At 42.2% G+C, this 24,829-nt stretch overlaps 1 protein-coding gene and 1 long non-coding RNA gene across 2 annotated transcripts in view; one reads left to right on the top strand and one right to left on the bottom strand.

Annotated features, from left to right (window-relative positions):
• Positions 1-25: 25 nt before the first annotated feature.
• OSTM1 (osteoclastogenesis associated transmembrane protein 1) lies at positions 26-17,167 on the top strand. Its single transcript, XM_048844864.2, has 6 exons — positions 26-432; positions 6,803-6,914; positions 8,809-8,906; positions 12,546-12,710; positions 13,785-13,950; positions 14,300-17,167. Exons 1-6 carry the CDS (start codon positions 61-63, stop codon positions 14,353-14,355), a joined length of 969 nt encoding a protein of 322 aa, XP_048700821.1. The 5' UTR covers positions 26-60; the 3' UTR covers positions 14,356-17,167.
• The window catches only part of LOC142071540 (uncharacterized), a 44,471-nt gene continuing 33,590 nt past the window's right edge, over positions 13,949-24,829 (bottom strand). Inside the window, exons 2-3 of the long non-coding RNA XR_012667630.1 lie at positions 20,974-21,092; positions 13,949-14,173 (exon numbers count right to left, since the gene is read on the bottom strand). This is a non-coding gene — a long non-coding RNA (uncharacterized LOC142071540). The remainder of the gene's footprint in view (positions 14,174-20,973; positions 21,093-24,829) is intronic.

Here is a 24,829-nt window from a genome sequence, read left to right as displayed (position 1 = left end):
CGGGCTCCACGTGACCCTGGTTCGCTAAATCGCTCCCAGGAGCCGCGGCTGCCGGCAGCCATGGGCCCGGCCGCGCGCCTGCTGTGTCTGCTGCTGGTGCCCGGCCTGAGCGCGGGGCAGAGCCTGGGCTCCGGCCGCCGCCCCCCGCCGCAGAGCGGCCCGAAGGGGTGGGCGCGCGGGGGCGGGCGCCGGCTGCTGTCCCTGGAGCTGCTGGAGGAGGCCGAGGACCTGTCGCTGGCCCTGCTAGAGACGGGGCTCCCCGGGCAGCTGCCGCCCGAGTGCCGGGAGCTCCTGGTGGGCTTCGCCAACAGCAGCGTGCGGCTCGCCGGCTGCCTGGTGCGGAGCGCCCGGCCCGTGCGCCTCTGCCGGAGCTGCTACCGCCACTTCCAGAGCGTCACGGAGCAGCTGGAGAACATCACCCGGGCCGTGGGGGTGCGTGCGGGGAAGGGTCTCGCAGGAGGGCCCGCGTGAGCGCGCGTGTGTGGGGGGGGTCTGACCCACAAGCCGCCTTGGGGTGCGGCTTAGCCAAGCCCCAGCTGGAGGTGGCCTCCCCCAAGCTGTTGGAGAGAGGCAGGGTGGGGCAGTCCCTTGCCGCCTTCGCCAGGCCAGCTGGGAGACCGGCCGGCCTGTGACTGTGTGGAAATAAGGGAGGGAGGATAAAGGGGCTTCCTGGGTATCCCTTTGCAAATGACTCCCCAGCAGAAGAGGTGTCGAATGGATGCTCCTTCCCATCGGAGTGAGTGTTCCTGGCAGACTTATTAATGGAATCGCGTGTGACTGAAAAGAGGAACTCGTGGTGTCGAGCAAAATGGAGGCACAGACCTTTTAGTGTTATCAGACTTGTATTCTATGCAGGGAAATAGCACTTGGAGCACTAACTTGCACTGCCTGATTACTCATTGATATTGACCGTTCTCGGGAAATGCCCAATCTGCTGTATATGATTAATGACTTCAGGCCACATGCACACAATAAAATAGCAAAACAACATCCACTACTTATTTGCCCTGTCACATATTTAGAAAATATTTGATCCTTAAAGATCAGGGTGTTCTAGAATTTAGGGATTCATAACTAGCTGGGCCATCGGCTTCTCACGAATGCCTAGGAGCTCTCTTAGACATAAGTCATTGCTGCTTAAAGTGTTTTGCTCTTGTAAGCTTTATGCCCATTGCTCTCCTCCTATGTAGGACTGAGTTCTCGTGTCTGAAAGGAGATGCCTGTTTCTTCTCTGTGCATCATATTGTGGGGTTGTATTGCTTGTTTGTGTGTCTTTCCTGACTGTGAATACTTTTGCTTTCAGTATTAGGTTGTGTATTAAAGCTTACTTATTTTGATTTTGTACAAGAAATAGTATGTGCCCTCCCTTTCCCTTAGTATACGTAAAATTTACAATCTGATCTAGCTCCCAAACTCAATAATTCTGCTAAACTCTCCTGTCTTCCCCTTACAGAAGGGCAAGAAAAAAGATGAGTATTGCAGTATGTTTGGAAGTTAACAGATCTGGGCTCTGAATGTTGCCACTAGTGGCAATATGGCATGAACAAAGCAGTGGGTTTCCGGTAACCTGGACTCAAACCACTTCTTTGGCTCTCAAAGTCATTACCTACACCTTTAATTCCACCAAGAAGTGCATACGCAACTGCAGCTTGGTGGAGCACTGTAAAGCTCCTCTTAATAAGCAAGCTGCCATATTGTGGATTGGCTTCAGCTTCTAAAATAGTCATCTTGTGGTGTAGCCCAAGTAAAGTGCAGGAGTCTTATCTCAGGGTGTGAAGGCATGTAGCATGGTCTGCATCTGAAGCAAAAGATCTTGCTTGCCAATGGAAAAATATCCAATAGCAAACCTGACTTGTCAATAATGGCTGCACACCATCAGTGGTGTTGATGTAACTTAGGCCAGTTCTTCCAGTTGCATTCGCCATCTTACTAATGTTGTGTGTGTGGTTTCTTAAAGCTGGACATTTGTTCACAACCAAAGGATGTTAATAGTCCTGCATCTTGCAAAGCGTTCTTTAACTCCGATAGTGTATCAACTTGTACAAATTTGACACATCTCTGAAAATGTGGAGTTTAAAGATGGGAAATCTAATGACCAATACTATCATTTTTATATGGGAATGCTGATAGTGGAGGGCCTCAAATGCCTTACAGATTCTATACCTGCAACTCCACTAAGTCACTGCTCCCTAGCCATTAGTCAGTCAACCAGCTGCACAACTCTTCTGGGTAAAGGTTGGGTGCCAGGATAAGCCCTAACTCCGACAGTACAGGTACACCAGCTAGGATCATGTTTTTATCTATCTGCAGACTATTTGGGGCTAATTGAGTGTCCTCTGAAAGATCCAAATGTAACGAACTGCATGGTACTCAGTTTCGCTCTTTAAGAAGAATTAAAGGAGTGAGATGATCCTGCTGAAATTTGAACCAGTGGCTGCAGAAAGTCAAAATATTTTAAATCTGATGTTTAGAACTTTGTCATCCCTTCAATCAGTTGTCATCAACTGATGTGAGAAGTCAGGGGGAAAAAGAAGCCCAGTTTAATTCTGTGAATCTTGGTAACTTAATTTTTGTTAGTATCAGTGATTTTAAACCTTTTCCCCAAAGCTAAGTCTCCCATGGATTTGGAAGTTCAACTTTTAAGGAACCCTCCCGGAAGGTAGTAGGCCCCTGCTGTTTACACTTCCTCAGCATTTGCTAGGTCTTTTCTGCTTTCGTCCAGGTATGTACATCACCTAGTACAGTGGTTCTCAACCAGGCGTACACTTATCTCTGAGTTCTGCCGGGGGTACATCAACTCGTTTAGATATTTGCCTACTTTTACAACAGGCTACATAAAAAGCACTAGTGAAGTCAGTACAAACTAAAATTTCATACGGATGGTGACTTGTTTTTCAGTAATAGTGTGCTTTGACACACTTGTGTTTTTTATGTCTGATTTTGTAAGCAGGTAGTTTTTAAGTGAGGTGAAACTTGGGGTACACAAGACAAATCAGGCTGAAAGGGGTACAGTAATCTGGAAAGGTTGAGAGCCACTAGCTTGGTAGGTTTGTGTGTGTGTGTGCATATGACAGTTCCCCGTAGAAGTTACCAGAAGTAGCAGTAATGGAAGTTCTGATGATCCTTAACCATTTAACAAATCTTCCATTTTAACAGGGGAAAAAAATAGAATACATAGGGAAATAGATCTCTCCCAAACTTTTGTAGGGAACACCACATTTCAATAGAGACTCTTGTGTTACATGTCCCATTCCATTCATGACCACTTGACATGTCTCTGTCAACTACAACAATTGCTTGCCATGAACAACAACTTTATGGCAGTATCTAAATCAACTTAGCAGCTGGGAAGCAGGAGCCAGAGCCATGTGTCCAGTTAGCTCTCCAGAGATCACAGTTTGAGAACCATGGGGTTGAAAGAAAACTGGTTTTGAAAAAGGGAAAAAATACTAAAGATTCTGACTAGACTTCTTTTGCAGTAAAGACTCCTAACTTAACAGTTATTCCTACACTTCTTTCCCATTCACTTCACCCTACTTCTTTGGTACTAAGCTCACACCCAGACTGCATTGTCACAGGAATTCCGCCACTATCTCTTTCCACTGTGATCCCTGAATATATTGGATACTTAGGTATCAAATCATGGTAGAGAGGAAGAAAAGGAATTTGCTATTAATAGCAATAAAATCTTTGCTTGCTGTAGCCATAGATAGTTTGTCATGACTCACAAAAAGGACGTCAGCTGTCTGTGATATGAGCCTGGGTGGTAGATGGATCCACTATATCACAAGAGGCACGTTGTAGCTTTTCTAGGCCAAAAAGTCAACTCTTGTTCATATTCTGGAAATAAAACAACGAGGAAAAGAGAAGAGGAAGTACGTAGTGTACATGTTTTTTTCAGGTGGAAAATCTGTTCTTGTATGAAAGGGTGGGAAAAAAACAAAACAACTCATTAGCCAAAGGCCAGTGACTAACTATGTTTAAACTCGGTGTCGGATTACAAGGGATACCTCATCACTCTGTGCTCAGCTGTGTAGAGCTTTGCCTTTTTCTCTCAGAGTTAGTCAATTTAAGGCTAAAGCCTTTTCCTGACACTGTTTATGTTGTTCTAGCTCAGGGGCAGTCAATAAGGGGACTCTGGACCGCCAGATGCTTTGGAACAGACCCCAAAATCTTTATTTTCTTATTTAGTATCAATTTTTTTTTTTCCATTTTATTTTCTTCCCTAGAGCCTGGACCTTGACTATACCCTGACCACGAAATTTGGACCTTGACAAAAAATAATTGATTATCCCTGTTCTAACTTTTCCCAAATAACCTTTCCACACCATGTATCTATATGGTTGTGTGTGGCTCTGAACTGATTCGTGAACCAGCTACCCAGAAAAGCTTGAGTGTAAATACCTGGGCAGGGGCAGTCTTTGTGACTTGCACAGACCTAAGCAGGTGGTGGGCCTTAAACAAATAATAATAGGATTGGCATCTCTTATTGCAGATATCATGAGGCTGTCCTTCCAGGGGCTGTCTTCTCATGGCATTCGTAGCTAACTAGCTTGTATGTGTTTGGGAGAATTTGATGGGAAAGGCAGAGAGAGGATTCCTTGGTTATGGGTTTGACTCAGTTTCAGGTTAGTAGTGTGTGAAAGCAACTGCCATCAGATGTCTGTTTGGCCTGCATGAAAGCTAGTTCGTGTAGGGATGTTTCATCTCTTGCTGGGCTGCCGGTGAGCTAACCTCTCCTGCAGGTGGCTTATCCAGTTCAGGGTTGAGGCAGACAGGCTGTGATGAGACAGTAACTTGTGCTCTTGTGGCTGACATTGTACCTGCTAGAGCTGAGTGAAATAGTCCCACTGAACCTCAGACTCTCTTAAACAGGGCTTTGTTTGAGCTTTTGTGGACATAGTTTGATAGCACAGCAAGGGAAACTGCAGGGTCTCTAATCCTTAAACATCTCCTGGTGGGGTTGGGGAAGGTGCTCCCCTCTTTCTCCTAGGCTACTAGAGGGTCCCAGGTGGCTGCCCCTCTTCTCCCTCCCTCTTCAGGGGCCTGCTTGGTAGAGGCTTTTACATCCCAAATTCTGCAAGGCTCCCTACCCCCAAAACAGGGTAGCAGACATGTCCATGCTCCCTCTGCTAGCTGGCTGTGCTGAACCAGGGCTGAGAAGTTCCATAATTCTTAGCTGGAGTTGCTTGGGAACTCTGAGCGCCACAGAATATCCTCTAGGGCCGAGAGAACAATCCGTCTCTCTGGGTATGTCTACCCAGCCTTTTGGAGCCTGCGGGACCAAGCCTCCCAGTCTAGATTGACAGACTTCGGCTAGAGGGGCTGGTGCTGAGATCATAGCTGTGTTGACAGCGCTTTGAAGTTGCAACTCTGGCTTTGAAGCCTCGGGATGGGGGTGGGCTTCGGAGCCCAAGCTCCAGCCTGAGCCGTGACTTCAAAGCGCTGTCTCCGCAGCTGTTTTTAGAGCACTAACACAAGGCCAGGTCTGTTGACACAGGCTCCAGAATGCTGTGTAGATGTACCCACAGCTCAAGGTCTATGGGGTACGGAGGCTAGTGGGGAGGGTAGTTGTCACTCAGAACAAAAGAACGTGTTTCACTCGTTAAACATGGATCTTCCATTGTCAGTGTGTTTTAGTACTTTAATCAACCTGTATCTCTGTGTATCCAGCTGTTAGTTATATGGAAATGGTGTCTTGGCTAGGGTTGGGTGAGTAATAAATTATTGATCTTCTACCCCAACCTCACTATAGCTAATTAAAAACCTTATTTTCATCAGCAAATGTTTGGTAGTCTTACTGACCCTCACCAGAGCTTGTACTCTATATGCCAGACCAGTCTTTGTGCTTAATCTGGTTTTGGACAAAAGCCGCTCGGGGTGAGATCTGTTCTGTTGCGGCTGGAAAATCAGCCTGGGGGTGCCTGGCTGATTCTGTCAGTCTGTGGTTTGGGGGTGGGGGCCGGAGACAAGAAATGATGTTCCCAGTCACTATTTTGAGTCTCCTTTTAAATGGCATGAAACCAGATATTTGCACACTTTAAAATACTATTTGGAGGCTTGACGCTCCTCTGGGTTTGCAGTTAGCAACCTCTGTATCAGAAGGCTCAGATGCATGCTAGGAGGGATTGACTCCTGGCGGAAGGCAAGTTGCGGTGACACAGGGCCAGGGGAGAGCAACTTGAGGACTCCAGAGGAGTCGTGCTTGCAGGTGTGCTAAATCAGCCAAGCAGGAGTTGTAGGCTCCTTGCGCCAATCGGATTTGTGGAGCTCTGAATGCTGGGTTATGCCAGCTTCCATCAGTATAACCCAGGATAGAATCTAACTCTGTAGCTGTATTATGGGAACACTCAGAGGGCCCATTGTGGGATCAGGGTCTATTATGCTAGTCGTACACATGCGTACTGAAAAGTGCCCCTGCTCTGGAAAGCTGTTGGTGTGCATGGTGCTATCGGTGCCACAAGTACTCCTTTTCTATCTTGACTGAAGCTCCTGCTGTTCTCGTATTAAACCTTTTAAGAACTTACCTAAATCCCCAACGTGGTTATACCTCTCATCATATTTAACGTTTTTTCTTAGTCCGTTGTTTGGAAAGACACTGGCTTTGCCCTGTCGGACTAGTTCTCGTCTCTGAAATTCTCGGAATTCTGACAAGGGATGTAAAACTGGCCACACTACTCCTGATGGGTGAAACTAACACGCTTAAAATGGCAGACTTGGCCTCCATGTCACCCGTTATCTGAAATAGTTCCAAAGTTGTTGCCATATGAATTCATCATACTGTGGGGTTTTTTTCTTCCAGAATTCTTCGGAGAGCAACTGTGCAAAAAGCCTCTTGATGTCTGATAGGGTTCAACTAGTTGTGATCCTTTCGCAGTTCTTTAACAGTACTTGGGAGAAGGCCAACTGTGCAAGTACGTGATTTGTTCTGTCCTTTTCATGCTACCATTATGATTCAGACGACAGATTTAGCCTTGCCTTTAAAATTTCTCAGTTGATCAGAACTGAACAGCATTGATAAGATTAAGTTATTTAAATTGACAGAAACAAAGAGCTCTTTATTGATACATCCTGGGTACTTTTATTGTACAGGGGATACTGTTCAAAGTTGACAGATTCAAAAAATCAATTTCTTCTTCCCTTGCTTATCTAAACACACTAGAGTCCCCATACGAATATTCACCTTGCACTAAAGCCCCTGCCAAAATGACAGCTGCTTTACTCAAGGGGGTATGGGGAAAATAAGAGATCTATAAATACAGCAGAGCTGTAAAAACTGATGGTTTTTACTTACTCTGAATAAACCATGCTGGAGATCTGCTACAGCTCTGCTGTATTTATAGATCTCTTATTTTCCCCATGCCCCCTTTTTCCTACTTAAGTAGAAAATGTAACTTGAACTGTTTAATAAAAAATCAGTAAGGGTCAGATTCTGATACCCCACGTCACAATGAGTGACTACTTGTGGAGCACAGTGCTATTCAACATGAGTAAGGGTATCAGACTCTGGCTCTGAAATTCTGTGGACTGGTTCTGGCTGTAATATGTTGCATGCGGCTTCATTATGGCCCTTAAACGCCACCACAGGAAACAGGAAAAATTCCCTTGGCACAGGAGCTGTACCCCGACCAGGGGAACATAGGTACTTGAACTAAGGGTGTGGGGGGTGCTGGCCTCTGGCTTGAAATGGTTTCCATCATATCCAGGGTTTACAGTTTGGTTCAGTGACCAGCACCCCCACTATACAAATTGTTCCAGCACCCTTGCATGGGAGGGCGCCAGAGGTTGGAGGGGTGGTAATGTAGAGCTGAGTGCTGCAAAGGATGTTGGGCTGCTACAGAGCCCATAGGTAGCCCCAGGGAGATTGGGTTCGGGCTAGCTCCAGAGGCCAGTAGTCCCCAACATATGTTACTGGTTGCCACCAAAGTGTGTGAAGGAGAGGTAAAACAACCTCCAACTGTCCTCCCATCCTCAGGCTCTGCCTTCTGTGCTACGTCCCCCAGGAGGGGAGCATAGACTCTATCCCGTAATGCTTAAGATGTTCTCTCACTTCCATCCTTCAGGGAAGGTCACGTTTGGAGTCTGCCAACCTTCACAGTGTCCTTTTTAATGGAATGCTACGTAAAACTAGCAGTCCTAGTTTCCAAGGGTCTAATGGATCAGAATAGAAAAAGTGGAGTAGATGGAAGGAAAGAAATACCTGCAGGGACTAGAGCAGTATCTGACAAGGAGTGTTTCAGGAGCGCCCTGCAAGGCAGGTAAAATTGGCTTCCACTTCCTGACAAAATTGGTGCACGTTCTGTGACACTGCTTAGTGCATTTTTCAAAAGCATTTCCTTTTTTTTCATAAGCATAAAGATTCCCTCTATTTCCTAGCTGTCCCTTGTTTCAGCTACATGTCTGACGCTTATACTTTCAAACAGTGCACACTAGTTCTGATGGGCAAAGTCAGACTTGCAGGGTGAAAAGTAAAAGCAGCGTCTTGTGTTATCTGAAAGCCCAGTGAGAGCTCAAATCCTTTCTTCAAAATGCTCTTGATAATGGTCTTTATTTTTTATTTAATCAAGGCCAATTAATTCTGAAATGTATCCTAAATGAAGAGAGAAGCCCGAGTGAGTTAGGATAGCAAATCTGAGACATCTGCATAACAGCAACCAAATAAGAAATGCAAAGCTGACTGAATTGGTTTTTATAATTGAGAGCTCTTGCTGTAAAGCTGTAGGGCCGCCAAGGGACTTGTTGGCTGTAGATATAGGTTAGAAATAAGGATATCTTGATTCACGTATTTTTTTTTTTTCTTTTTGACAGATTGTTTGAAGAACAACAGTGAAGGGCTATCAAATAGTACAGCAGAGTTCCTGGACTTATTCAATACAACACTGATGTGCTTCGAACATAACTTCCAGGTATCTTTGCTGTGTATCTGAGGGCAGCACTGAGCCCTCTTCTTGTATAGTAAAATATCTTCTTTTCACAGAACAAACTGCAGTGGATACATATTGAGCAACTGCAATTGACAAATTCTGAAGCAGTTTAGGCAGATAGAACAATTATCTATAAAATGCAGATGTTCACAATTGAGAGCACAAAATGTATTTTAATTGATGCTCACCTTGACTCTGTCTTGTATGCAATTACAGTGCCATTTCATATTGGGATTTCTGGATTCACAATAGCTGATAATTATATAGTAAGAGTCACGTAGTCTCTGCATACAGTAAGTCACTTTTCCTAGTTCCTTCTGGAGTTATCATTGCGTGACTTAACAATGTGGCTCCTTATATCATTATTTGGTTGTATTGTAGATTAGTCCAAAAGGGCCAGCTACCTGAAAACACTTCTTAAGACTCCTATCCATTAAGGTTATGAACAATTAAAACTTTTGCAATTAAATATCCCTCTTTGTAAAATAAATGTGGTAATTATCTCCCAAGAAAAGTGTATCCAAATAATTATGTATCAAAATTTTGTAAATTATGCTAAATTTAATCCTAAAACTAAATCAGATTATGCAAAAATATTCATAAATTTGATTAAGCAGTTAATCAATAAAAACTGTCCAAAAGGATAACATTCAAACTAAAGTTCTTGGTGCAGAATAAACATGTGGATCTAGAAGAGGATCTGTGGTTACAATATGCTTTGCAGCCCCCCTTACTGGTGGGCTAGCTTTTCCTGCTTTTTTGCTTGCCAGGCAGATCTTGCCCCCCACTGTAGTGATTTATAGGGCATTTTTTAAACTTGTATAGTGCCATGATCAAATCCATAGACTTCTAGAAATAAGACTTGTGCTCCTTTAATAAGGTAGTTGGTTGTAGACCAGCATAACACACTCTCCTATGTTGTTTCTGAGTGTCTTACAATTTTGTATAAATCCAAGCAGGTAGTAAAGATTCACTTTGGTTCTGTCTTCTAGCCCCGCTTCACAGACAGGTGGAGAAGCTGCGCCAAAGATGTTTTTAGCATTTCAGTCTGGGGGGTGGGGTGTATGGTCTATGCTCATGCTTAACTGTTGTGGAAGGAACAGTTGCTGAGAGAGACTGGTCTCCTGTTGTTCTCGCTGTTGGTGGTTCCTGAGATGTGCAGCCTTTATAGTAGGTCTTGGCAAGGGGAGAGAGCCTTGGGCCTGGTCAACAGAGCACTTTAAAGGCAAGACCTGGACCATGAACTTAATCTAGTAATACTTGGGTAGCCAGTGGAGTGATTGCAGCATTGATGTGTTCTTAATGATCTGTGCTGGTCTGCAGGTAGCCTGGAGTTTCTTCAGTGCCTGCAATTTCATTCCTACTTTATGGAGATCATAATTTCAAGGATTACCGTGGTCAAGTCTGTATCTGTTAGGATGGGGCATCATCTCCTGGGTAGCTGACGGTGTTCCTAAAAACTGTTGCTGTTTGAGTATTGAATATTGCTGAGACATTGAGGAGGACCAAAACTAGAAGGCCCCTTTACAATCTTCACCATGGGGTGATCTTAAGGAGTTGGCTAAATCATGGAAATGTTGCCTTCTGCCCTCCAACCTCACCATTATCTTGCCTAGGTTTAGCTTCAGAGAGTTGCCTTTCGTCCAGGTGTTGATCTGATTTGCCAATAGTACAGCTGCATATGGGGCTTTCATGGTAGATGAAAAGGAGATGAACAGCTGGGTGTAATTTGCATCCTGCTGATGTTTAAGGTCAAGGTGTTGTATAGTCTCTCCCAACAGCTTGTTGTAAATAATTGAATAGGATGTGGGAGAAAATGAAGCTGTGTGGAATTTGTCCCAGTGCTTCCTCACAGCCATCTCTGCACATTACTGTTTGTTCCTCGTAGGTCTCTGTGGTGAGCCCTCCACACTGTCAAGGGCTGAAGTGATCGAGACAAATGTGTGGAGGTTGCCTATTTTCTGTGGCTAAGAGGAGATAATCTACTGTTGTGACCATGACCATTGCTGAGCCAGAGCTGGGAGTAAAGCCCAGTTGGGAAGGATCTAGGATGCTGACAAAGGTTGGGTGTAGTTGGTGATGGTCCTTCACTAGCTTCCCAGCTCCCTGGCTCAGAAATGGGAAATTGGAGGTAGCCTGTGAAGTTGATCATACAAGAGTTTGCTTTTTGAGTGCTGGATGGAAAGTGATGTTTTAAGGTGGATAGTAGCCAGGTCTCTTCTGTAAACTCTGGCTATTGTGGGTTCTGTCATTATGCCTCCGTGACGAGGCTTAAAAAAATACAGAAGAATCTAGAGATCTTATAATTATCTTCCCCCATCCTCCCCCACAACCCACCCAGGTCATCAGAATTTTCAGGGAGGTGAAACTGCTGCTACAGTAAAACTACGTGACTTTCCTGTGTTTTTTATCTGAAATCCATAAAGGATGAAATTTCACAGTTAAGCAAACTTCCATTGGGTTTCCTAATAGGAGGAGAGATGATCTTGTATTCTCTCAGCATAGGCTGGGATATACAGTTCCATTGTATTTGGGTGCCCAACTCCTTTAGCCTCTTTTGAAAATCCCAATAGTGTTTTTAAGGGACTGTGTTTTAAAATATGATCTGGATTCTTGCTATTATTTACTACATAGATTGTAAATGCGGGACAGGAGCAGTGGCTATTGAAACTCAAAATAATTAGGCCAAATTAAAATACCTATTCACTCCTCCTTCCTGTGTGGCATATTCATATAGACCAATGAAAAATAGCCAGCTGTGCGGGAGAAGCACACCTGTGTTTCCAAGGCAAACTTGGTATTAACAATCCTTGTTTTGTTTTTATTCTAGACCGGGGTGGGCAAACTTTTTGGCCCGAGGGCCACATCTGGGTGGGGAAATTGCTTGCAGGGCAGGGGGTGTGGGGTGCGGGAGGGGGCTCAGGGCAGGGGGTGTGGGGTGCGGGAGGGGTTCAGGCTCCGGCCTGGCACCGCTTACCTAGAGTGGCTCCAGGGTGGCAGCGGTGCACACCGGGGCCAGGACAGGTTCCCTGCCTGCCCCGGCCTGGCCTGGCCCAGTGCTGCGCCACTCTGGGAAGCGGCTGGCACCATGTCCCTGCGCCGCCCCTGGGGCGGACACAGGGCTCCATGTGTTTCCCTCGGCTGTGGGTACCTCCCCCGAGGCTCCCATTGGCTGCAGTAACTTGTTCCTGGCCAATGGGAGCTTTGGGGGAGGTACCCGCAGGCAAGAGTGGTGTGCGGAGCTCTCTACCCCTCCTCACCCCTATGGGCCCCAGGGATGTGGTGTGGCCGCTTCCCAGAGTGGCGCAGCACCATGGGGGTGGCAATCCCGCAGGCCGGATCCAAAGTCCCGAGGGGCCGGATCCGGCCCGCGGGTGGTAGTTTGCCCACCCCTGTTATAGACAGTCAATAGTTTCAAAATACATCTTTTCGGGGAAAAATAAGATCAACTTTCAATTCACTGTGAGCTTTTATTTATATAAAATGGACCTAAATCCCTAAATTTCAGTGTAACACTTTAGGATGTTAATATTGTAGATTTTGGTTCAAGTTCAGCTCTAGTTTTTTAAAGTTAATTTTATATTGTTTAAAAATCTAAATACGTGCTGCTTATAATTTTAGGGGCAATCCATCAGTCTTGTATCAAGCAACCACACAGAAGTATGCAGAAACTGCAATGGAACTTACAGAAACCTGAATACCATGTATAACAAAATGCAAAAAATGACTGGACTGGGCAGCCACTCAGAACACAGAACACACTTGTGTATTGATGTGGAAGATGCAGTGAGTATACGTATTTGCTTCTGGATCTTCTTGCCTAGCTAATATCCAATGGGTGGGTAGATAAATCTGAAGAGCAATCTTCAGTGGTCCCTTAACTGTTTTATATTGTTTTCTCTTGGCACCACTCTTGTCCTTTCAGCGGTGGAAGCTGCTTTCATGAGCAATTTCTTTAGTGAGCTATTGTCACACTGCACCTACCGCTTTGTGCTGTGACTTCCTCACGTCTCTCAAGCTAAGGAGGGGTCAGGCTGGGTTCTGGTCAGTACGTGGAGAGAAAACGGTTAAAGAACACTTAAATACTTCAGGAAACAGTGTTGGTGACCCAGTAGGTTGCACTCTGAGTTAATACTGAACCAGGGCCCCCAGGGTACTCCATGATGTTGCTGTTCATTTGGATGAGATGTAAAATAGAGGTCCTGACTGCTGCGGGTCATTAAAGACCTTGTGCCACTCCTGAAGAGGAAGGGGTCTAACCCTGATGTCCTGACATATTTCAGCTTGGGCAGCTGGAACTTTATTTTTGTCTAAGAGATTTTGTGAAGGGAATATTCCACTCCCTATCTCAAATGGGGGTTTGGGGGCTGGGAAATCCCTTTAATCTTTGGCTTTTATCTGACCCTTCTTGCTAAATTCCAGTTAACGTTTCCAGTTAGTTGCTTCCTAACTACAGCAGCTGATTATTGGGCCAGGGAATAGTAGCAAGTTTTTAATGTATTTAGCTGTCTCTCAATGTGATTTTTAGCAACTGGGAAGAAGGAGGGTTAGTAGCATGTGATCAGCCAGCTTTCCATGAACCACCAGTAAGTGCTCTAAGAATCACAGTGTGGGAATCGCTGCTCTAATAAATGTATTGGGTGGGAGTCAATGGGAGGTTTGCCATTGATTTCAGTGGGGCTAGGATTTCACCTTTGTCTAATTTTTTGAGGGGAGATATTTTAAATGGCTCTTATTCAAGTAGATATTATGGTTTAAAGGTAATTAGGTGGTCTTGCTATACTGAACTTTGCGATGTTCAGTAAAACAGTGATGCAAGCCAAGGAATGTGTTGCTCACCATGGTCGTTTTTCCTTTTAGATGAACATTACACGAAGGCTTTGGAGTAGAACTTTCAACTGTTCTGTCCCATGCAGTGATACGGTCCCAGTGATTGCAGTTTCTTCATTCATTCTCTTTTTACCAGTCATTTTTTACCTTAGTAGCTTCCTTCACTCAAAGCAGAAGAAACGTATACTCATTCTGCGTAAGTAATGTTGTCAGAACTTTACTTACAGAATGCGGGAGCACAAGGAATCATCTTGGGCACTCTACTTGACCAACGTACTTGGTATGGGGTCAGGCAATTCTGTCACTGTGCCTGCAGCAGTGGGTGGGAGCTGGTGTTGACTACTTGTCCTCTTGGGGACTGCCTTTATCACTTGAAGAGCCGTAGAGGGTGGGAAAAGTAGGTCCTTAGCCATGCTTCTCTGTTGAAAAGGAAAACCATGATGTTAACGGAACACTGTTCAATAGTACGTGCTCAGTTAAACTGAGTGAGTGGGGAAACTGATGGTGGGAGTCTTTTTTTATTTTTATTTTTATTTTCCTTCTAGCCAAGCGTATCCAATCAAATGCCAGTCTTGTGAACATCCAAGAAAAGTACAGCTGAGCTGCAACACAAAACCAGAAAACCACAACTGGGTATATATTGGGTACAATTGTGGTGGAAGGAGGACCGCACAAAAGAGGAGTTAATTACGGTTTAGTGTTGCTCTGTATCATTATACAAGTTAAACAAAATGCTGTCTGACTCCTAAACGGGTATATTAACAAACTTGACAAGGCAGGGCTATGAGACGCAGTATGGACTTCTGATTTGAAAAATAAGTTAATTCTTTCCAGACTAGTGCTGAAGCTGGTTATTTTCTGATTCTTTGATTGCAGGTTTTTGTACCTTTTATCAACAGAATATGTACTTCTCCTGTATGTTTTTTCCTTTATATTTAATTTTCTATATTGACTCCATAAAAATCTAGTATGACAGTTGTGTTTATTTCCAGGCATGTTAGTACAGTCTGAGATGTGATCATCTTTCCGATGTGGTTCTTATGAACTAGCAAAGCTTAATATAATTTGTTTTGGTTTAATTCAGTATCAGAATTAGAACATTTCAAAGTAAAAATGCCATCTTACCACCTTTGGGTAGACTTGTACTACAGGTTTCAAAAACTAGCCCCCTTACATAGCATCTCTTGATAGACACAGTCATGCTGCTTAGTTCATTTTAGTGGTGTCTTTATTATTTAAAAAAAAAAAAAGTGAGAGATGCAAGGAAAATGATAAATTTCTGGCAATGAATACAGCAGATCTGCCAGTGCTAGACATTAATAGTAATTTCAGGAAACGTACCATATTAGCACATATTTGGGCACTTGCATGCTTAAACCACTAAGTCATTGCTTTTCGAATGGTTAGAGGCTTATTTTTAGGTATGATGCATATCTGTATGTGAGGCCAGATGTCTTTGTGTTTGTCCCTTACTTCACTTATGTGTTTAATTTCTTTTATATATAAAAAATATTTTAAAATGGTAACCTGAGGTAAAAGTCACTGGAGATGCTGAATTGTGCTTGGATTAGAACTTCCTCTGGTTTAAGATACAAATGGGCTTACATGAAAAAGATATATTTTAGTAGTGACTAGGGCACAGGTGTTCTATAACTTCAGAACTGGCATAAAGTGAATGTGCTGTGCCTGGATCTTTGACTTACTCTATCCAAATTTGCAATCGGTACGTCCTAGAAATTTACTGGAGATGAGGTCCATTTAGTAGATTAAAATAAAAACTCAACCTCTGTAGGAAGTTGTAGAGCTGAAGCAAAAGGTCACAGCATTGTTATTAAAGTTGATGGGACTGTCGAAAGGACACCATTCTAAAGATGTGTTAATACAGGATATCCAGGCTGATAAATCCTAGGCTTATATTTTTCTGAATTTTCTACTACAGTAAAATGAAAAATTTCAGTGTGGTTGTAATGAGGTTGGAGGCTTCACTCTGATATTAAACCCATCCCATACTACAACTTTAAGACTAAAGGGACACATCAACTGGGAAATCACATTTCTTTTTGAAAATGTTATGCCTATGATTATTCAACAACTGATAAGTTAGCAATTTGTTTCTTTAATTTAGCTTGTCTTTTGACAGCACTTTTGTGTTTAGTTAGTTTCACTGTTTTGCCTCCATAGCCAATTAATCACTTTTTTCCCTTGCCCAAACAAACATCAGCAGGGGAGCAAAATAATCTTAAAGCACTTTAAATTGTGTGTGTGGTTTTTTTTTTTTTTTTATTTTAAATTAAGGCATACTGTCAGTTTAAAAAGAGAACCAAGTTGATAGTGTCTCAATATTAAGTAACATAATGTGTTAACATTTGGATATCCATACAACTGCTTCCTGGTATTTTGTGAGTAGGAAGTATCTCCCTCTATTAATCACATGAATCGCCTTGAATGATTGGTTTGGTTTGTGTTGAAAGCCTAAATAGGGTTGGATTTCCTGTCTGAGGAAATATATTTTTGACACTTTGGTCTGCTATAGATAAGGTGTCAAAATAGTAGAAGAATATATTTATGTTGCTTATCAGATGAAGTTATCTTCATAGGGCAGAGGGGAAAATTGCCTTTGTTTTAAATGGCTATTTTTACATCTGTTGTGCTCAAATTTCAGCTTACTGGGCCTTATTCAACTGCTGTCCTAATAGCATTCCTTTGATTTTGAGGCAGCATATGATTGCTTTGAACAGCCCTCAGTCTTCCATTCATGCAGATAAAACCAGTTTGTATGTGCAGAGTTATAGAATGATAGCTTTCATACCGTAAGCAGTGGCTTTTTGAGCACATTCAAATTAAGTAGGTCTGAAAGTCATTACACTTGGATATGGTGGTTAAGCACTTTATAAAAAAAAAAAAGCAGCTTTTGTTTTTTCCTGGCTGCTAAGCCAAATGAAAGTACTCGTGATTTTTTTTTTTCAAGCAGCAGCAAAGTTTACACTCTAGAAATAATTTATATCCTACGTCTTCTCAAATGTCAGTTTTTCCTTTTTGTTCCCTTGTAATGCTAGCTTTCCTTACATGTTTTTAAGAGTACAGTATTTTTCATATAAAATGCATTGGGTCGTGTTCATATTCTGATGTTTATGTAAATGCTTACAGCCTCCTGTCCCTAAAGGAAATGGTGGTGGTGCAGAAAACATGCAGAAAAAATCTTAACTTTATTTGGCTGGTAATTTTTAACCTTCATTTGCCATTTTTATGACTGTATAAGATATACTTAAAATCTTTCTTTGAAATACCAGTTTGTATTTTTGGTACAAGTGAATGTTTTTATTCTTGGGTAGCATTATCTATTTTTGGATTAGAAAACCTGTATACACTGAAAATGAACAAATATTGTATTGAATAAATGTGTATAGAATTGATTGCGCTTGATTGTCCCATTTTCAGTATTGAGATGCTTCGCCAATGCTGTTTTTAATGAGTGGTGGGGAAAGGATGGGACAGGATGGCCCAAGTAATAAAATTCTCAATTTACTACACTTTCCTATTATGGACTTGTGTTTGAAGCACTTGGTTACTATAGAAACCGAATGCAGGTCAATAGATAGTAAATGCAACTTCACAATGTTGACATTTATTGTTAGTACTTTGTTCTAGACCTGCAGCCAGTTATTATACTTAGTTATATAACTTAGGACTGTGCCTAGTTCTACTCTGACCAAGAGGGTGGACTTCCTTAGAGTTTGGGTGAAGTCTGTAGGATGGCTCTGTTGGCTGCAAAGGGCTTTGAATCAGGCCCTTGTTGCATGAGGAAAAAGGGGATACTGGGAAAAATTGATCTATTTGTTATTGGAGAGTTTCTGGGAAGAATGATATACATGTGGAAACTTCCTTAGCTTTTAAGCTTTAATTGAAGGGGCAGGGTGTGGAAACCTTACCAAAGAGTCATGTCCCTTCATGCACCACCCCCCTTCCCCCCAACTTTCCAGTATTCTAGTTAAATGCAAACACAAATAGTCCTCTTCTCTTCCTCTCCCTCCACTTTCTTCTTTTTACCTTATAAAGTAAAGTTTTACATCTTCCTTTGCGGGTCCCCTCTTAATAAGTGAATTACTATAGGTTTACAAATGTAGGTTCTTGCTGCTGGTGGAGACAAGGAGAGTGGGAGTGAACATGAACCGTGATTGTTTTATTTTGTCAGGATTTCTTTTGGTACCATAGGCCAGTAATGCAGCAGTCAAGCTACTCCTGTTTAAAAAGGTTTATAATTGGCATTCCTGTTTTGGATCAAGAGCCCTGAAACCTCCAGCACAACAGGGATTTCAAAGCAACCATTTAGTACTGAGGTTCCAAGTTCATTAAAAAAACAATTTTTTAAATTTTTTTTCTAACTTTTTGTGTGGTCAGAACTCTTTAACATTGTCACTAGGCACCTATTTTATTACAAAATGACTTTAGAACGGTGCCGTTTTATGTCTGGAACTCTCTGTCCAGTGAATCAAGTGCTCTGATCTGTCTTTGAAAAACAAAATGTAGCTCTTACTTCATAGCAATGATGTACTTTAAGTGGAGCATTATTTCAAGGGGACTGTTGTACCTCCGTGTAGTTTCAGAAGAAATTTGAAGTCATTTGCCTGTAATCTTATAATCATGTTATAGGTGTGTATATATATAAATTGGAGTTTATTGTCTTAGATTCTTTGATCCTGCCACTTTTTTTAATCACTATGTTCCCTTTGCCCTCAAGTGATCAGTCACCTGGCATCACCTCCTGGGAATGGGCACCTGCCTGCCCTTGCGTCTTTGACAGAGTGCCCCAGGCCAAGAATCATCTTAGTCTGTTTCTGCCTCTTGCCACCAACCAGTTTTTTGTTCTCTTTTTGCACTGAGAACTGATCTCCCTGGCTGTCCCAGTAAGGTGTCAAATTCCAAAATCTTTAGATGTACTCAGATTCCTAAATAAAGGTTAAAGTAAATGGCATAAAACCACATTGTGTCTATACTAAGGTCTGGATAACAGTATTGCTAGATAAGGTAAAATCTTGCTGTTGTTATGGATTTAAGCAGGAATAAAATGTGTGTATTCTCAGAGCTCGTTTTTTCTCTACCCTCATTATTTATATTGGGTAATAATAGAGGCCTTGGCCAAGTCAGGGCCCTGTTGTGCAAGAGCCTGTTTATAATGGATAGTCCCTATCCAAAGAGCTTAACCATCAATGCCTGTTTCTGCAAAAGCTTAAGCACCTGCTAACTTGAGTCATGTGAGTAGTCCCATTAAGGATGAGATGCAGCAGGTATGTGAAGACAAGCAGGGGTAGGGTTAACCCTCATAAGCAGGTGTGGTGCATACAGATGTGCAGAACTTGTATATACAGCAAGTGAATTTTTCAATTCCTGTTTTATGTATTTAGAGGGGAACAGAAATGCTCTCTGAACTGTTTAAGGTCTCAAATCCTTAACAGAATATATACTTAAAAATGACCAAAGAAAACCGTTTCCTCCTAGCTAGCTACCAGGATCTAAATTCAGAGTTCTGCCTTCCTGCTTAGAAAACTTGATGGTGTTATCAGCACCAAGGACAATGTAAGGGGATCCAGGTTGTGGAGGCATTGGTGATAGCCTGAGACACACACAAGCCTGGGTGCCAGAATTCTGGTTCTAACAAGTTACAAGCTTTACGTTTAACACTTTTTTCAATATAATTGCTTCCAGTGTTCAGTCTAGACATGTATTCTGTTATTGGTTAGGGATTTGTTAGCTTGAGTTACTTGACAAACGTTATTCTCAATATCTTGACCAATATTCCTCATCGTTCGTGTTGCCCAAGTACGGAGTCAACCAATTTGTGATAATTGAGTCTTTTCCGGTTTTGAGCTGGTATTTTCTTGGCCAGTGTCAAACCTGTTTGTGCTTTTACTAATCTGTATATTAGGCATCATGCCAAGAATACAAAGTTCATTGGGAAAAGGGATCTGAATGATCAGCAAAGCTATGATACTTCTAATCGGAATCTGTGGATAACTTCCCTCCCATCTTTTTATGGTGAATTTCCCTTTCTCACTTAGATATTTCCAGCAACCGTAACCAGGTAACTCAAAGTATAAAACAATTTGTGTAATATATTTTAGTGTATCCTAGCTTCACGCTGCCCTGTGTAAAGGGTTCAGATATTATGTGAGTTGAGCCATTGAATTTTCATAGCATTCTGTAGCTGTGCCTATAGCTACTTTCTTTGGCAGCAACAACCAAAATAATTTATTACTGCAGCACCCGATCAGGATAGGGACTCAGGCTGTAGCCTGACAGTTTAGCCTAATATAAGGCAAGGTGCTACAAGAGGAAGAAACGGACAGGAGGGTATGATAGTGCTATGAAGAGGATAATGGTGACAGGAGTATGCGAATATAGACTGTGTAAAGGCATAACTTTTCATAGATACTAAGGTCAGAAGGGACCATTATGATCATCTAGTCTGACCTCCTGCAGAACGCAGGCCACAGAATCTCACCCACCCACTCCTGCGAAAAACCTCTCACCTATGTCTGAGCTATTGAAGTCCTCGAATCATGGTTTAAAGACTTCAAGGTGCAGAGAATCCTTCAGCAAGTGACCTGTTCCCCAGGCTACAGAGGAAGGCGAAAAACCTCCAGGGCCTCTTCCAATCTGCCCTGGAGGAAAATTCCTTCCCGACCCCAAATGTGGCGATCAGCTAAACCCTGAGCATATGGGCAGGATTCACCAGCCAGATACTACAGAAAATTCTTTCCTGGGTAATCAAATGTTTTTAGTTTATCTCTTCAGAGTACAGGTTATTAGTAAAGTAGACATCAGCAGTCTTTACAGGCCATCTGACCAACCTATAGCTTCAGCATAGTTTCTGGCATGATCTATGCACAGGCCTGAGTGTCAGCCCCTTCTGTGATCTAATCCTAGCTGACTTCCTCTGGGGGCTTGGAGAGTCACTTAACTATCACCTGAGTAAGCAGATACATGTCTCGGGTGAGTTACAAATATCTCACGAATTGAATTGTATGCTTATATGTAAATCAAGCTTTTGCTTGCATACTTTATTGTTGTTGTTACTAGCACAAAATATGCCAAAGCTTTTCCCTATTGCTGCCTTGCTTCATCTTACAAGGCCTATTAACTACATACCTCACTTCCCCCCACCCATATAGTGATGTAGTGGGGAGGGGAAAAACATGACATGGTGAACATCATCACTTACTAGATCCCAGTCCTCCATCTCCTGTCTGTTTTGTCTCTTTAGTCTCAAAGATCATTGGGATGAGGTCCTTGTTTCTGTATTCGTAAAGTACATAGCACACTTTACACTTTATATACTTCCTGGGGAGGAAATTAAGACAGAAATTGTGGTATTTTTAGTATGTGTGATAGATTTTTCCAAGGGTGCCACTTGAAACTGGGGTACCACTGAGCCTGCCTGACTCACCAGCTTGGGCTCCCTTTAACTGTTCTGCTATGACAAGCTGCAGACCCGTTCCTGGTTTCACACTTTCACCAGCATACATACAGGTAGAGGGACACCCAGCTGTTGTAACATGCAAACAGGCTTTCTGACTAGCCCCTGCATGGGAAGGCTTCAGTTAAGGAACTGCCTAGATACTCAAGTACAATCCCCCCCAAGTGCAAACCCAAAATTACACCGCTTTGTGCTGTATAGCATAAGCTTATGCAATTCGTTCGTTCCCTCCCTCAATGTGAGCGATATGTAACAGCTTTTTTCCCACCAGTTATGAATGCTACACCCTGGGTTAAGACCAAACAAAACAAATTTATTAACTACGAAAGGTACATTTTAAGTGATTGTAAGGGATAGCAAACAGATCAAAGCAGATTACCTACCAAATGAAACAAAGAGGCAAGCTAAGCTTAATATACTAAAGAAACTGGTTTTAACTAGCAAATTCTCACCCTAAATATTGTTTTTAGGCAGATTGGAGAGGTTCTTGAAGACAAGCTGCTCTTGCTTGCAGCTTAAAACTCCAGGTATTTCTTTCACAGGTCAGACACCCTCTAGCTTGGGTTCAGTCATTTCTTCCCCAGTTCAGTCTTAGGTGTTTAAAGCAGTCATCTTGGGTGGGGAGACAGTGAAGAACGAACCACGATTATGTCACTCCCCTGCCTTAAATAGCTTTTACATACGGTGGGAATCCTTTGCCTTCCAGTGTGATTCTCACCCTCGGTCAGTGGAAAAGTACTAATTTTATTATGGAGTCCAGTATCAGGTGACATGATCCTGCAGCTATAACTCAAAGTCTATTTGCAGGGTCTACAGGAAGGCTTTCCAGAAAGGTGGGAGATTAGCATCTCCAAAGAGCTATTGTTCTTTCTAAAGGCCCTTTCCAGCCAGCAATCTAGACTGATTGCATTCTGTCTAGTGGGTGTTCCCCAGGTGTAAACACATCTGTAATTGCTGCACAGACAGTATTCCCAACTTCAGATACAAAAATGATACATGAATACAAATAGGATAATCATATTCAGTAAATATAACCTTTCCAGTGATATCTCTCATGACCCATTTGCATAGAATACATTTCAGATATGCCATAGTCACATCATAACAATATCTTATGAAGAATATGGGGGTGTAGTGTCACAGTATGAACCAGAAATTATGTAACTCCACTCTAGAAATGGTCTAAGTGGAAGCTGCTCTTCGTTTCTTAACTGTATCTAACAGTATTCTGAAGTGGCAAGGGTATGATCTATATAGATATAACTATAGGCAGACGATGTGAGCTAAGTGGGGTTAGAGTTAAGGTGGCTTTGTGGAAGCTTAAGTATGAATTTCCTAACTTTCTAATACTGTTGGGCAAGGTGAGGGGAGTTGGCTTGTAACAACAAATGGTAATTTTGTTTAGTTTTTTTGTTTTAATTGGCAAATGGTCTTTTAGAAAGTAACCTTTGAGTTTGGCTTGCTGTGTTCTAAACAATATGCAATGGGGATTAACCTTAGGAATTTAAGAATACAACACAATGGAAATGGCCTGCCATTAGTTGGGTTTGGGCTTTTTCCTAATATGCAGCTTCCTAGAAAATGTGCATGAACAAAATCTGAATCATAAAGTGGCAAACACACAAAGTTTTCAGAGTAAACTTTGCTGATTCAGACTGTGACAGAAATTTGCATGAAGTATCCGTGTTTAAAAAATCCTAAATAATTTTGCGTTAATGAGTCAGACTGCAAAAGTCTTTTCAGATTCAGTGAGTGTTCTGAAATCTTCACCTATCCTTGTGTGAAGTGCAAATATCGGAAAGTTATTTCAATTATTTAAGAAAAGACCACACTTGCTAATAACTCAGTAAAGCTTTAACTTAAATATTGAAAATTCCACTCTGGTGCCAGCACAGTAAGTATCATGGATTGCTGCAATTAAAACCAGGGCCTTAAGTTATTCATAATACTCTTTCTGGGCAGCATTCCCACCTGCTTAATCTTCACTATACAGGCATTTATTAGAACTGACTGTTGAAAAACGCCAAGCTAAATCGGACATGAAAAAAATCAATATGATTCCCTAAACTGCTTTAATATGTCTTTCCTCTTCAGTAATCCCACGCATTACTGATTTATTTGCCATAATGAACATGCCATTCAACTGAAACAAGATTAGCTTCTTAAACCACAGTATTAAGCACAGAGCAACTTTAATGCTGCTTTATGTTTCATTGTAATGCTCAGCAGTTAAACTATACGAGTGTTGTCTCTTTCCTTCCTCTGTAATAAAAAGAGTTTGTTTGAGGATTACAAATTGCTCCAGCGTGTTATTTTTTTAGATCATATGAAGCAGTAAATTTGCGTATACGTTCAAATGAGGCAACCCTCCATCCAAACCTAGTTGAACTGAATTGCTGAGAAGAATTGGCATACAATTTATTATATTCTCTGCAGAATTTTCAAGAGTTAACAGTGATGTAAATGGTTTACATCAAACTGATCTCTGGTAACACTAAGGGGCAGCTAATAGTGCACAGAATATCCTGGATTTTATACAACCTTTTGTTTAGAAATTGAGAAACTGTCATTTAAAAATGTCTGCAATTTATTGTGCTTCAGGAAGTGTGCGATACAATCAGAGCAGATATATCTATTCAGAGAGTGGTACAATGATCATTTCAGATACACATGCCTTCAAGATGTAATATTACTGTGCACTGTACATGCAGTGAAGTTATGTTTTGCAATGCCATGATGCCAACAACTGAAGAATGACTTTATTTCACAAAACACAAGAGAGTGGCCCAAATCCACAGAAGTCAGTGTACTATATTTGAAGTGAGTAATGCCAGCAGAGCTTGACCTCATATCAAAATGTCTACTAGATATGAGAAACAGAAGCATCGCCAAGCAAACTTTAGCTGCCACCACCTAATTCAGTTTTAATTTTTTTAAAGTTGCATCTTACTTAATAGTTTGTTTCTAGGAGAATCATTTTAAAAAAAGATCATTATATTTAACACCCTTATAGGTGCTCTAAGTTTATCTTAAATTTTAATATACAGCTGTTTCTTTTAATCTGAGGGCTCTCAAACTATTTAACTGAGAGACACCCCTGTGCTACACCTACCTCTAGAGTGGTGGAGAGCAGCTGCTGCCATGTACACAGTAAAATGACAACAGTTTACAGAGGGAATGATTTAGGACAGTAAAATTAGTGTAACTTTTCAAACTGGAATTTGTCTAGAATGGTGGAGCTAATATCTAGTTTTGCAAAAAGTGCTTTTAAAAAAAACCAAAAAAACCCACCACCCCCAAACATGGCCGGGTCAAGGGCTTGGATCTCACCTGACCTATGGACCTCTAGCAGTACAGTTTCTCCTACTGCATCACTGGAGCTTTAGTTCAGTAGTGAGCTTGGAGGACAGAATGCCACCCACTGAAAAGCTGGACGTGCACAAGTCCATGGGGCCGGACGAGTTGCATCCGAGAGTGCTGAAGGAACTGGCGGCTGTGATTGCAGAGCCATTGGCCATTATCTTTGAAAACTCGTGGCGAACCGGGGAAGTCCCGGATGACTGGAAAAAGGCTAATGTAGTGCCAATCTTTAAAAAAGGGA

The sequence above is a fragment of the Caretta caretta genome, chromosome 3 (assembly GCF_965140235.1).
Source record: "Caretta caretta isolate rCarCar2 chromosome 3, rCarCar1.hap1, whole genome shotgun sequence".
In the NCBI taxonomy this organism is placed as follows: Eukaryota; Metazoa; Chordata; order Testudines; family Cheloniidae; genus Caretta; species Caretta caretta.
The sequence above is the reverse complement of the archived record's forward strand: the minus strand, read 5'-3'. Positions and strand labels throughout refer to the sequence as shown.

Excerpts from the sequence above, each read along its gene's own strand:
- OSTM1 (XM_048844864.2), top strand. The coding sequence starts at position 61 with ATGGGCCCGGCCGCGCGCCTGCTGTGTCTGCTGCTGGTGCCCGGCCTG. Across the intron at positions 433-6,802 it reads ACATCACCCGGGCCGTGGGG|AATTCTTCGGAGAGCAACTG; the intron begins GTGCGTGCGGGG and ends TTTTTCTTCCAG. Across the intron at positions 13,951-14,299 it reads GAAACGTATACTCATTCTGC|CCAAGCGTATCCAATCAAAT; the intron begins GTAAGTAATGTT and ends TTTTCCTTCTAG.